Here is a 15008-nt window from a genome sequence, read left to right as displayed (position 1 = left end):
GGTTGTTCTCATTTAGAGACGGACCCTTGTTCTCAATTAATCTGCTGTTTCACTCCCTGTCAGCTGGATTTATGAGATGGACTGTTTTCTGTCCTAGGTGTCAAAGCACACAAACCATTTGGCTTGCCTTGTGCAAGACACTACTGGCACCAAATGATTCATTCAGTGATGGGGAAAGATCAAACACTTGTCCAGCAGTTAGTTTATGACAATTTTTAAAACCATTCTTTGTCGGTGGGAGAGTTTGTGAACAGAAAGTAGACACAGAGAATGGCTTAGGACCCCACTCCAATTCTGTTAATTTCAAACACAAAATGATATTACAACCCACTCTGATGCTACAAATCCATTAGACCAGAGTGTTGCGTTTTCATTGTGCATCAGCATAGCACTTAAAGTTGACACTGCATTGTATTTTTTTTTTCCTTGCCACTGCCGTTTCTTTGCAGTAAACAGTGGCCATAGACAGGTTAAAGTAATAACATGAGGTTTACTTGTGGCTTTTTGTAACTGAACAAGCAAATATAACACTTGCAAAGTTTTCAGACAGGAAATCTATAGTACAAGTGCCTAGTACATTCATTGATTAATCTACAAGCCTATTACCGGCAAGTTCCCATTAACCTATTTCACAAACTTAGACTTGCCATGCTTTCGAATTACTGTTCGTCGTTTGTTTGGTTACATATCCCTGCCAGTTGAATCGATGTTGTCCCTTACCTTTGCATAATGGAGTCGACTCTTCCAACCATAAAACCCAGTTTCAGGATTTGGCAGGTAAACATCCTCAGGAATTGCTCAAAACCACATCCATTTTACAGTTGAATGTATCACTGCAGCAATCCTTCATTCCAGTTAATCTGTTGCTGAACGTTCTTCATTCCACTACTTCATGCAAACTCACAAGTTGTCAGTGTTACTTCTGCTGAAATGCATGACATCAAGTTCATAATGTGAAAGGCAATCGCAGGGTTTCAATATGGGTTGATGACATTATTTAGTTAGTGTGGATAGGAAATAAATAAAGCACAATGTTGCTCCAAAATTATCCACTCTATCTGTTTTTTTTTTTAAATATCCACAGGTCCAGCTTTAGGCTTTAAAACTTTGGAACGTTGTTTAGCACATACACATCTGTGATCAAGTATAACTCAGGATCTAATGACTGCTGCCCATCAACTTGTCGTACTATCCACAAAGTACGACAAGCTTGCTATTTAGTGTTTCATTCAATTGTTGTCACTCATTTATTCATTTTCTACTCTATTAATTTAATTTGAAAAGAACACTGTCCATCAAGTGCTGACTTTTTTCCTTTTACGTTTCAACTCGATTAATAATTTATTGTGTTAAAAGAAATGCCATGTCATGTCATTTTAATAATTTAATAAAATAAAACCCCAACAACTAGAGTCCCTCATAATATCTTCCAGATATGTAACAGATATTACAGATACTAGATGTATAAACTTTGCCTGGCCTTAGAAGATTATATTACACAAATGCTGATTAGTTTAATTTAGATTATTTTCACTATTCAAGTTTATTGATAAGGCTGTTTAAAGTTTTTAAATTGATGTTAAAACATATTAGTTTTGTAGTTCTTAAATTGAATCCCTGAAACATATTGCAATGTCCAGTGATAATAGCTTTGGAGAAGTATAATTCACTTAGTACCAGCTGCCTTTTTGTAAAACAATGTGATGTACTCAGGGACAATAATAGTATAGAATATCCTTGCTTGCCACTGTTACCTCCAGGACACTCATACATAGTGTGTATCTGGTTTGGTTAATTATCTACTGCTTGGTTCTGCTTGAGCAAACCAGCTTGCCTGCAGACAGAGATCATTGACTGGGAGGCAGTCCTTTCAGGGAAGATCTGCCTTTGATGAGAGCCTGTTTGCAGTGGCAGTAACAGAGTAAACAGTTTCCACTCACATCTACAGGAACTGCTGCCCTGTCTGACTCCACAGAGTTAGTTAAGCTGTAACAATGCCTGCAGCAATTAAGACAGCCCTGGAGAGTATCGTAACAGACACTGGGGACTTGGAGAGAATCATTCTGGACTGGGAAAGACCGGGCAGGGAAAATCAGGTGCCAGTCTGCCTCAGTAGGATTCCCCAGGATGTGGTGAAGAACTTCCCACACACCAAACGGGTTGGCAACTATCTGGTGGGCAAGATGATCAACAAAGGCTCGTTCGCCAAAGTGATGGAAGGCCTACATATCAGCACAGGGGAGAAGGTAATTTCAACTGAGTAAATCATTAGGTAAATCAAAGTGGTGTTTTAGCTGCATACCATCATATCAGAGATTTTCTTCCTTGAGCATATGGATTTAAACTTTGGAATTCTTTCAATGGGTCCGTTGAAATGCTTTAGCACACAGATTATTATACAGAAATATAAGCCTGCTCCCTTGATAATGCACCATTCAATGCACCATTCAATCATTCAATGACATGTTACCAGTAAATAATAAAATAAAAAGTTTGTGTCAGATAGAGAGATGAAGAAGCAGCACCAAGGTAAATACTTGCAGTAAATGGCCTGAATAGGTTGCTGGTAGTTTAGTGTAATAACTATAAATGATACTGTTTAAATTACAACTGGAAATATTGTCTTACACCTACACCCAATATATACAAAAGAGCTTGTTTTCAAATTGTATAATAATTAGGAATGTGTATTACTTTATTGGCACATAAAGCTGGTGCTTGTTTTTTTTCCTTTGCTTTATTTTCTTCTTAACAACTGGTTTGTTTTCATTTTGAACAAATTATGAAATCCAGGGGGGGGGGGGTGTATAAATATAATATAAATATAAAGTTTCAGAAAGGAACAGGTAAAATAGCATGTATTTATTGGAAATCTTTCATGCATGCACAATTACAATGGAATAAACTACATTTACTATAAGGTGTTCCTGATCTAGCAAGAAAGTGTAAAATGGCATCAGAGGTCAAGCTTGTGTATGTGTACTGTGGCCGAATGGAGTTAAAAATGCACCTACATGTTCTCCTTCTGCTTACACAGATTTTAGTTTGAGCAACACTTTTAAACCAGAGTACCTATCCCTGGAGCTGCTAAATACACAGTGTGGGAGTCCTGCTTATGCTGCCCCAGAGCTACTGGCTCATAAGAAATATGGCCCGAAGGTAGACGTGTGGTCAATGTAAGTAGCTGACAGGACAGGAAAGAGCCAGTTTGCTGTCTTGAAGAGTCGTGAAAATAGCTTTTTGCCAGTAACAAATGTGTGTTGCTAATACTAGTGGCCTTGTGGACTCCGTAGCTTTTCCCTTTTCTTTCACTTCCAACATTTATTGGATTGGTTTATGCGTAATGGAAAGTTCAGCTGTTCCTTTAATGAAGAGCGGATTGGATTTCCCGTAGACATTCCTTTAGGGTTACACACTAGTTAATGCAGAGATTTCTGATGTCCAGTTTGTTTCAGGCCACTGGAGGCTGGCTTGAATCATATTTACTGGAGTAAATCATTACTGTTGCTTGGTGATTGTAACCACAATACAGTAACAGAAAAAAATCTATCTATATCTATCTATCTATCTATATAATTATTAAGTCTCTAAAGTTCAGTAATATGAGAGCATTACAATCTTATTGCTTGAATAGTTTGTCTTAAGTGTCATTAACCCTGAAATCACAGCACACTGTGCAAGGGGTAAAATAAAATAAAATCTGTATTTAAGTAGGCCAGGCCAATTCGCCTTGTGCCATGATTACTTCATAAAGACGAGTTTCAATCAGATACCCATAAAATATTAGATCCCAGTGGCTATTAAGCATTTACGTAGATCAGATGGGTGATTGCAGTTTACTGTTAAAAAAAAAGCGAAAAGCTAAATTCCTAACTTGCTTTGTCTTTAATAAAAACTTTCAAAACAGTATTGGGTGCGATATTTGGATATGAAATTTGCATTACGACTGTAAAATGCACTCATTTAATTTCTTATCCTCACTTACATTTTAACAATATTTAAAGTTATGCAACCAGTTGTAATGAAACTTACTATTACTAAACACTATTTTTCTTGTAATATTGCCACCAACTTTCTGTCTTGGTTGGGCTAACTAAATCTGTATCTTCTGAATCACTTTCTTGTATTTGAAACGTTGGGTGAAGTATTGATACAAAAAGGTAGTCCACATGCTGTGAATGTAGGTCCTACCAAACTTGACTGGCTGAGCTGTTGAAGGCTGTACTGTATATTGGGATTGCTGTACAACACATTTTGTTATATCATCATGGTTCAAGATACAGTAACCTTGGGGGGGCTTAAATACCATTTATACAGGAGTGCCAAAGCACTGCCAGCCTGGTGTTTCTGATACTCAGTTGACTTTCAATGAGATTACATATGTTTAAGATGAGTGTAAAAACAGAAAATGAACAATTAAAAAAAAAAAAATTAATTAAAACTACTCTCATCTCTGTTAAACGTATTGCATATTTATTACTCATATAGCAGGAGGTGTAAGTACTTGCTAAAAAAGGCTGAATACGTTCTTAACCATACCCTGACAACTAATAAACATGTTTTATATATATATATATATATATATATATATATATATATATATATATATATATATATAGAGAGAGAGAGAGAGAGAGAGAGAGAGAGAGAGAGAGAGAGAGAGAGAGAGAGAGAGAGAGAGAGAGAGAGATATGGCACAATGTTTATTGTTAGATTAGTAATAATCCTTGTTGTTGTGTTTGATGTTGACAGTGGCGTATGCATGTTTGCTATGCTGACCGGCACCTTGCCCTTTACTGTGGAGCCATTTAACATTAAACAGCTGCATCAGAAGATGATCAACGGTGAAATCAGTCCTATTACACCTGACATCAGCAAAGGTAAATGTGCACATTTGTAAAGTAATGTTATTTATTTGAAGAGAGGAATCTTATGTCAGTGGTTTCACTGTTTCAGTGTTACTTACATCAAATGATTATGCAGGGAGAACTGGAGTAAGTCATGTGTTACTCTGCCATTTTCCCTGTCCTGATCAGTCTTGTGATGACAGATTTCCCATAGATTCTACTGTTCTCCCAATCTGCAGTGGTGCTGGTACCAGGATTCCTGCATACTTCTATGGAGTGATTTCTACGCTATTGTTTGCTGTCTTAGCCCTGATAACCACAACAAATAAGCAGTTATTTTTATTCACTTAAATATTTTTAAGGAGGTGGTGTATCCCAAACAGAACCACAAACTGAGGTAACATTCAAATATAATACAACTAAGCTTGCCGCTATTCAATTTTTTTGCCAAGAATTTACTGCTTTTTTTTATCTTTGTTTTTCAATTCAAGCAGAGAATGTGTGAAATTGACCTTTATGCTGTAAAAAAAAAAAAAATACAGACTTTTTATGGCATTGAGAAAAGTCTCATTTAGCAAAACCCCTATCATATTCAGCATACAGCAAAACCATGGTTACCAACCTTCTAATTGAAATAACGTTTGGTCACAGCAGAGCTGTACGTATAGATAAAGATCCTACACAAATAAAAAAAATGTCTCAAGTTTAAGAGTAAAAATAATCCGCACAGAACAAAACATTGAACAGATAGTTGAACAGAACTAACTTATTAATCGGTCTGAGCTCCCCCTCTCCTGCTTCACACAGCACAGCTGGACTCAGAGTCACTGGCAGACAGACCCGCTTCGTCCTGCCGGGGAGACTGCAGGTCCTGATGATTGACAGTCATTTAAACGAATGAGAGCATTCTAGCACTGCTTCAGTCAACGAGATCTGTCAGAACAGGGTGAAATGACAGTGAAACTACATTACTAACAGACCACTGAGATGACTGACAGCGACCCCCAGCCATTCAGAGCGGAACAGAGACGAGACAGACAGTATAAAAACTACATAAACTAGAGAGAATTTCTAAATGATTATTTTTGGTAAGAAAAAATAGCAAGTGGTTTTACTAACATTTATTCTATATAAATTTATTTCAGTCAAACTCATATTTTTGGGAAATTAGACGTTTAAAGAGCTTTACCGATTAATATCAAAAAGTAGCAAGCATATAACCAAAATCTGTGGAGATATACAGCTATTGCCAAAAGTTTTGCTTCACCCTATAGAATTAATTAATTTTGCTGAATAATGTTACGTTAACATATTGAATTACATACCGCTTTGTAGTTTTTCATATACACAATGAAAAACTGACAAAAAAGGAAAATTTTGAATTTTGACATTTTGAAATCCAACAAATACTGTACTACTATTATGGCTTCCAGTAGACTTTTGTGATTATATTTTGTAGTTTTTTGATTACATGTTAAGCAAAAGATCTCAATTACGTTCATATAGTTTTTTTTTTTTTTAAATTATGTCTGAATCCTAAAATTCTAGGTGATACAAAACCTTTGGCCATAGCTGTTTTTCTGTACCTCTTGTTTGCTGGTGTTATCGTTTGGAATGGAAAGGGGCAAGAATAATAGTGCATATCCCTCTGGATTCATTTAAAATGGGTTAAAGTCTGATCAATACCTGAGTTTAGACTCTCACAGGTGTCACACAGGTCTCATGGCTTATGTCATGTTGTCCAGCAAGCCTGATAGAGAACCTGTCCAGGGAGACTTGAGACAGCAAGATAATTATAACCCTATCTGAACTGGTACAGCACCACCTTGGTTATCAGGTGACCTGGGTTACCTCATTGATTTCTTCATACCATGCTGCACTCACTTCAAAGCCTTTTCCCAGGCAAGCTCACTAAGCAATGCTATACTGGCTTTTCCCAAACAGGAACTCATACCAACTACATTTTATACTGTGTTCATCCAATACTTGTGTCACCTGACCGAAGTCTTGTAATAATAATAATAATAATAATAATAATAATAATAATGTTGAATAAAACAAAAGTGTGTTAATGTTAGAAGTGTTATCAATAATTACATAGGAAATTATATCTGCAAATCTACTGTATATTCCTATAATGCTCCTATAATGTTCAGTTGGAAATGTGAATTTGGGACCCTTAATTTAAAAATGTCTGACTAATCTTATTATCCCCCACTGGGGATGTATATCTTACATACATATGTCACACTTTAGAGTTGTACATATATCTTTAAGTATTTTAACATCTCGCTACAAACCACTTGTACTGAAAAAGGCAGGCAATGAAGTGCGTAGTTTGGGTTTGAGTATGTGTGGGTAATTCTTTTTTGTGTTCTTTACAGGGGCTATGCAGTTTTTGCTGTCTTTCCTTGAGCCCGATCCTGCCAAACGACCACATATTAAAGAGGCTATGGAAGAGCAATGGTTAAATGATGGCTATATCAAGAGACCCCATAATTCAATTTCTTACAAAAACAGGTACAATATATTAATAGTTCTGAGAACAAGGAATGCTCTCAGGAATACTGTTTTATAAAATGCATGTTTTTAATATTTTTTCCAGACTATCATTAGTGCTGCCAATGTTCTCAGGCTGGAGCTCTGATTTGTACTGTTGGCCGTGGTCCACTTCTTTTCTACGATCAGAGCTTGTCTCCTTATATCTCTACCCTTGGCTCACTCTCTGTTTCACAATGGTGTGTATTCCATATGGTCCAGAAAGATGTGAATAGTCAATTAAGTTAGGCACTGTGTGTACTTTATGAAATGATTGTCTGTCATTACAGGAAAATAATATTTCTCAGTAGGTTGTTTTCTTGTTGTTATTACACCCGTGAAACCTTTATTTTTCAGGCTAATTGAAATTAAAGGGTGTTCCGAAAATCGATTTGTGGAGTACTGTAAGCTTTATCGTATTGTTTTGTGTAGCAAAATTATGAAAGTCAAATATGTAACAGTGCATTCAAGTATCTAATGTTTTCCTCATCTTTTTATTAACAATTTAAAAGCTTTCAGTGATCAACAATATGTAATCTGGATCACTTAAGTGGATGCCCACTGTGCTGGTGGCACTGAAAGATACAGTAGCCTATGACTACAAGCTATTTATGGTGGTGCCCTCCTTGTACCAGATTATTAAATCAGGACAAATTATTCAACTGCTCCACAGAACCATGTTATGCCACAAAACTAAATCGCGCACTTAAACCTCTGCTCCAGACTCCGTCCAGATGAGCTCAATTCTGCAGTTTTAAACTACATGACAGAAAATCTGGACTTCAGCCCTTCAGACATCATTAACACATTAATCAACAACCGTCCATCTTCAATCATGGCAGCTTACTGCTTACTTGTGAGGAAACTGATCAGGCACCACAAAGGAATTAAAACCATGAAGGTAAATGTATTGTAATGATTATATGTAATAATTTATTTAATACATTAATGCTCTTGGATTCAGGAGTGTATATTATTATATTTGGTTGATAATTGTTGGTGATGGAGAAATATTACTGTGTAAAAGGCGGCTATTATAACAAAAAAAAGATGTATTGAACCAAAAAAACACTACAATGTTAGCTTCAATACTACTACTACTAATAATAATAAAAACTGTAATATTATACATACTGTACATAAACAACAGTCTAATTAATCCTTGTAGAAACTGCAGCCTTGTGACTGGTACCTTCCCACCAGGACTCTTTTTGCTGTGCATACAGTAAAGGGAAATACTGCCAAAAAGCTCCAAACGCATGTACAGTATGCTATGTGTTTCAGTTCTTTACATGTAGTTCTTTTCATGAAGGGGTGGTCTGCCATGCCATTTCTAACATCAATTTACTGTATGTGTGTTCTATGGGATTCTCTCTTGTTGAGGTGCTCCCTATCAAACTAAAATGACTTCCAAATGTATGTCAGATTATTGCTGCATTGAATGTACAGCATTGGGTTACTATAGTGTCAGTTTCATCTGCTGCTATGTAATCCTCTCAGTTGTTATTACTCATGTCCTGGCTTCAAAAATTCTTTCAGAGGGTCACAGAAAAGAGCACAAATCAAACCAGCAAACCGATTGGGGTCCCCAGTAATGAAGCTGAAACCCAGAGCAGCAGAATGAATGATGGCAGCACAAGAAAACCAGAAGAACAGTGAGGAGGACCTTGCTATTCCTTCCTCAGCTCCTGCACTGGCTCAAGTGATAACTGAGGAGGAAATTGCCATCACACTGGAAAATAAAGAAAGCTACTTTCCTGAAGGTAATGTAACTTGGACTGTAGGACCTGTAGGACTACTCCAGAGTGATCTAGTCTGGGATAATGACTAACACCGGCATGTTTTATTGCTCTTTTGAACCATGGTTGGTTGTACACTAGAGATGGAGGTCATCTCAATGCTGTTGGGAATACATTTCTGGGAAGCCAGCCAGTGGAAGAAACACCAGCAGGGTTAACCTCAACCACTGGTGTAAAAATATACATAATACAATAGGTGTAAATAAGACCGATGTGGTTGATATTCCCTGAACCAGACTGACCTCAGATGTTTCTATTTTCTTTAAAATGAAAATGGCATGTTTGAGATTTTTCCTTTTGCTCAATTAGATTGTTTTGCCTAACAAGATGGTGAAAAAGAGCCATTTAACCCTTTTGTAATTAATTCATAATGGGGCACGTTGCAATTAAGCGCTTCAGGAATTCAATGTAGTCCTGTAAGTAATTAATACAAAACTGGGATTGGATTTCCACAGGCTGGCCTGTGCAGATCATCTCTAATCAGAGTTGCTCTTACTCCAACACAGACAAGCTGCTGCCTGGAGTATTCATGTAATTGCACATGTAATACATGTTCAAAGAATTTAAATACAAAGTTTCCAAGGACAGAGTACCTAAACGAGAGGGTGAGGACAAAAAAAACAAAAAAAAACAAGACGACTCAAACATAGAATAATGTATTACACAATGATCAATACATTATAATTGCACTTCCCATAAATAACTAATTTTTTAACTTAAGGCAATATTTAAGAACAGGTGCACAGTTCTCAAATTCTAAAAAATACATCTGAATAATATTTCAGCAGAATCGTTATAGATGAATTAGATCAACAGTACAAGCCAGAGAGAGATCCAAGTTAATCCTGATTAATATAAGAATCAATAACATTAACTAAAAAACCTCTGTAGAACCATGGCATGCTTTTTTTATTGCAAGCATACTATAGGAGAGATTGCAAGAGGATATCCTCATGATAAAAATATAACATGCACTGTATGTATAAGACACATGCTGAGCAGCCACGGGTTACATCCTGGTATGCATAACATACAATTCTTGATTTTGCACTATGAAAAACAACAATCTATACTATAAAGCATACCTTGTACAGAAGCAACCTATACAGTATGTATAATGCATACATTCTCCTAAAATCGAGTACATATAGAGGGAAGTACATTAATAGGGACCCTTATATGCTGATTGTGTCTGTCTGTCTGTTTGTCTGGCCACCCTTCCATCCGCCCTTCACAGTATACCGGGTGAGCCCAATAACTGCCTTAATTGTGCACTATGCTCACCAAGTCAAGCCTCCTATAGACATTTCCGATTGATTATAATCTGAAACTTTTGATTTTATATGAATATTTGTATCCTGTACATGCACTCATTACTTTAAGCAGTCCAAAAACATTACTTTATGCTGTATCTGCCTAATGCGAGTGCACAAAATATATTGTAGAGACTAGAGAAGTCCTTCAAATAACATTGGGCTGTAAAGTAAAAGTTATTATCTATTATACAGGAAATAGACAAAGCAGACTACTTCCCACGGTAAAAAGCCAAGGGAAGCTAGTTAAATGCCATCTGATTTTAATTTCCAACATGTAAAAACAAAACAACATGCACTCAATATCATATCACTGTCGTCAACATTAGTCTTTCGTTTTTGAAAATGTCAAACATGGTTACAACGTTATAGCAGAGGACTCTGAAAAATACTTCCCTAACACTATTGTTATGATCATATTTGAAACATTGTAAAAATATTATTTATGGTTTTACTTTTTATTATTAAAACTAAAAATTAAATATCTCATTCACTTTTTGTTCTGCGTACTGTTGGTGTGCATTTATATTTAAACAACACTTTTTACTTTTAGCCAATGTTTTTAGTTGAATAGAATGTTGCTACACTTAATTTATATTAAAATGCCCATGTAGTCAACTCCTACCACTATAACATATCTACATTTAAACAGTTACATGGATAGAATCTGTGTTCTACAAAAGTACAGAATCTAGTAAGTGAAATATCACTCAAATGTAAATTATACATTTCATTTATAACTATTGCATTGACCCACATGTCTCTATGTCTGTCACAATCTACATTGTGAACACAATATCTGTATTGATTTTGCAGCAATCTACAGCAAATTGTATTTTAATTTACACCTAGCTTTCTATAGAAGTTTTACAATACATTTCACTTTAACCTTGCACATGTAATGGGTTTATGAGGACCATCTGCATGTGCCTGCACTGGTTATCTGTTTTATATATTTCTATATTGTTTGTCTTTTAAAATATTTCTAAGATACATTCTTTATTTTTTAATGAAGATGTGTACACTCTTATGAAATTGTTAAATTAAGTTTTGAATGAAACTGAAGTGTAGTGTACTCTGTTGACCTAGTAAAATGTATTGGCTGATTAGGTTAGCTTCATTTAGCAACCTTATAACTTGCTCTCTCTATTTGCAGTTTCAAAATTTGCTGATAGAGAACTTGTCCATCTTGCACCACCAAAGTGTTCTGGGAAGAATGTTTTGGATAAGCCTGGAGAATCAGCTGTGGATATGCAAGTAAAGGTTGAGGTAAACATTGACCCAACAGAGGTCAGCAAATCAGCAAAGCCTCCAGAGCAAATGACTACTGCCTTTGAAAATACTCCAGTGGAGCCAATAAAATATCAAGAAGATGAACGAACTTCAAAACCTCAAACATCATCCATGAACAAAGAGACGCTTAGACTGGTGCTGGAGAACAAAGCTCACTGCACTAGACCACAACAGGAAACAAGATTTAAGGATATTCTTCAAGCGATGGATGACAAGGGACTGTCTCCTTCTTGGCGTTGCCGAGAGAAGGAAGGACAGCAATTTGTTGCAATCGATTCTTCTCAGCTGTCCACTTTGCCAAAACTGAGGCAGACTGCTCTGCGGGACAGTATCTCCAGGAAGATCACATGGGTTGGGAAAACGAGACACTCAACCAATGATTCCCCTCCATTCCTGGTCAATGGCTCAAGACCTTCTTTTTTTCCTCCTCGTCAACAAGCACCGATTGTTAAAAGCTTGCGTCATCCCAAAGAGAAGACTTGCACTCCTGTCAATAACAACATTGCCAAGAGGAACTCCATACAGATCAGACACACTCATAGAGGGGCTGACTGGAATCTGCCAGTACTCTCTCAACCCTTCCAGTCCAAGTCTGACAAGAAGACTGAGTTGTTAAGAATGGATTTTGGGTGAATGAGATTCGGGGGAGGGAATCTGAGGTTTTAACCTGTAGGCACATACTGTACCGTAGCTGCAGCTGCAAATTTTTAATATGTGCTGATTATACTATCTTTTTTTTTTTCTTTAGCTAGTAATTCTTTATAATACAATCTGACCGGCATACACATATGAATCACAGTAAGAAAGAGAGGCTGCTCTCTCCATTGATTCTGTAACAGATACAAGGCCATTTTAATTCACATCAGGTCAGAATTAATTCAGATGCAGACGGAAAGGCTATGTAGGACTGATATGGGTGATCTGATATGATAATGTTGGTCAGTTAGTCTAGTTCTAATGTATGTTTGTAGCCCTTAGAGATGCGTTACTGGGTGACTCCATGCTGTATTAACTGTATGTGCCAATGTTTGTATTTCATTCTTAACATTTACTAAAAATGAGAAGTAATGATAAAGCAACACATTTTAGTTAATTATTTAAATAATAATCAAACACTCTGGTATCATTTTATTTCATATTTTTGTGACGATAAAGTTTTGTATTGAATATTTAAGACATTCCCTTTTACCTACTGTATGGTTAAAGAAAAAGCTACATGTTTATAAAATACCTGTAATAATAATACCTGTAATAATAATACCTGTAATAATAATACCTGTAATAAATGTGTTTTGTTGTAAAATTACTGTTATATAATTGAATACTGTTTTTTTTTTGTTTTTTTTTTCAGTACCATTGCTGTAAAACCGCCACAATGTGACTGGCGGAGTAAGCAAACAAACATTTTGGCAAATTCCAGTATTTACTTGACTTTCCTTTTTTTAAATATACATATCTGTATATTGAAGGGATCATGTTAGTTCAAGGTGAACTTCTTTTTCAAGGCTCTGACACAGCATTGCCCTAATTTAAACTAAACTGTGGATGTAGGTCTTGATGACATGCTTTTTCACATTATTGACACTTGAAATAATATTAAAATATGACAATAGTTTCTATTACTTTTTTTATGGTGTAATATGTAATATGGCTGACTTCTCAAAAAGATATCAATAAAACAATCAAAAGTAACCCAGTACTATTCTTTTTATTTATTTTTTTAGTTCATGTTACAGAAGCATCATGTCGTACCGCAGTTTATTTCTAAAGTGCTTTTCTGAGAACTATTTCTCTCAAGGTGCCAGTAACAAAAAAACATTAATTAGTACAAGAGTAGAACACTTGTTGCACAAGATATGCTGCTTTTAAGGTTAGTATCCTGGATTAGAAGGGTCATAATTGTTATATTTACAGAACTCCAATTTCAAAACTAATTTACAGTGGTAGAAGCCTATGGCATTCTGAGTATTCAGAAATTATTTTGGTGACTTTACGATCACACATGGCAACACAAATCGGCTTCATGTGAATAATGTTGCTGAAGTCCAACAAAAATTAACATATAAATGTAATAATGGTTTTACAAATGTCTTGAAAACTAATCCAGTTAAAATGTGTTAGTAGTAGAAAAGGAGAATAAGTAGAAAAAAAGCTCATCTGTCAACACCAATAAAATTAAATCAATAAAACAGAATTGTTTTAAGGCACCATAATAACTCTTAATGTTTTTGGGTACAAAGTTAAAACATGTTTATATATAAAAAAAAAAAAAAAATCATATTGACAAAACTATACACTTCAATTAACTCTAAAACTATACAAAAACTTGGAAAGCCTTAGAATGTCCTTGAAATAGCAACAAACTTCATTTTCTAAAGTGAATCTTGTTCAGTATGCAAGCAGTGCCTGAAAATAAAAATCAGCTCAGTGTTTTGTCTGATTGTACAGAACAGCACCAGTAGTTCTGAAGTTCTTCCCCTTTTTGTGATGTCATCAAATCCACCCCCTTCCAATCATTTGATGTTGTTAGATGTGTATATATATATATATACAGTATATGCTAAGTATTGCTACTCATCGTTGTTAGGAATGCACTATTTGCAAACAGGGAAATTGCAAAAAAAAGACTCACTTTCAGATTTTATAAAATCCAGATTGAGAAAGGAAAAAATCACACCAACAGCAAATAATGATGCAAAAAACAACAACAACACTGAATGCAAACATTAAAATGAAAAGAAGACACATTTCATATGCATTAAAAGACCGATTCAAAAGATAGTCCTTTTTCTAAAAAAAAAAAAAAGTCTCCTAATACTATAATTGCTGTTCCTATAATTATTTTAACTGGGTTTTGTGTTTTTTTTTTTTTTTTTTAACTGTAGTTTTGCTGTAGTATTTACATGACTTGAAATGTTAGTGTAGATGCTTTATTTTCTTTTCTTGTTAATAGTCATGTTTTCTAATAACTCAGCACATAACTTTGTAAACTGTATCAGTAGATTCAACAGGCTGCTTATCAGCTATAACTGTCCATTTATCCTGAAAATGTATTTGTTTCTATTCACCTAGCCATTTTACGTTTTGTTTATAGGTGTATGGGTATACATGTTACGGGCAAAGCCCGAAACTGGGAAATCCGCATTTTGGGCTTTGCCCATAACATATAGATATATAAAGGTAGCCAATGCAATATTTTAAAATGTATATTATTATTA

At 35.4% G+C, this 15008-nt stretch overlaps 1 protein-coding gene across 2 annotated transcripts; it reads left to right on the top strand.

Annotated features, from left to right (window-relative positions):
• The first annotated feature begins 7941 nt into the window (after positions 1 to 7941).
• Positions 7942 to 12837, top strand: LOC121315281. 2 transcript variants are annotated; one of them, XM_041249319.1, is made up of 3 exons: positions 7942 to 8286; positions 8925 to 9148; positions 11654 to 12837. In XM_041249319.1, the coding sequence occupies exons 2-3, from the start codon at positions 9010 to 9012 to the stop codon at positions 12421 to 12423; spliced, it is 909 nt and encodes a 302-aa protein (XP_041105253.1). In that variant the 5' UTR covers positions 7942 to 8286; positions 8925 to 9009; the 3' UTR covers positions 12424 to 12837. The 2 variants fall into 2 exon arrangements, with proteins under 2 accessions (XP_041105253.1, XP_041105254.1); XM_041249320.1 differs by lacking the exon at positions 7942 to 8286 and having other exon boundaries at positions 8865 to 9148.
• The last annotated feature ends 2171 nt before the right edge of the window (positions 12838 to 15008 follow it).

Source organism: Polyodon spathula, chromosome 5, assembly GCF_017654505.1.
Source record: "Polyodon spathula isolate WHYD16114869_AA chromosome 5, ASM1765450v1, whole genome shotgun sequence".
NCBI lineage: Eukaryota > Metazoa > Chordata > Actinopteri > Acipenseriformes > Polyodontidae > Polyodon > Polyodon spathula.
The sequence above is the reverse complement of the archived record's forward strand: the minus strand, read 5'-3'. Positions and strand labels throughout refer to the sequence as shown.

What these genes read in the sequence shown, in the direction of transcription:
- LOC121315281 (XM_041249319.1), top strand. Translation starts at nt 9,010, where the DNA reads ATGATGGCAGCACAAGAAAACCAGAAGAACAGTGAGGAGGACCTTGCT. An exon ending in AGAAAGCTACTTTCCTGAAG is followed by an intron (nt 9,149 to 11,653) that starts GTAATGTAACTT and finishes CTCTATTTGCAG; the next exon opens with TTTCAAAATTTGCTGATAGA.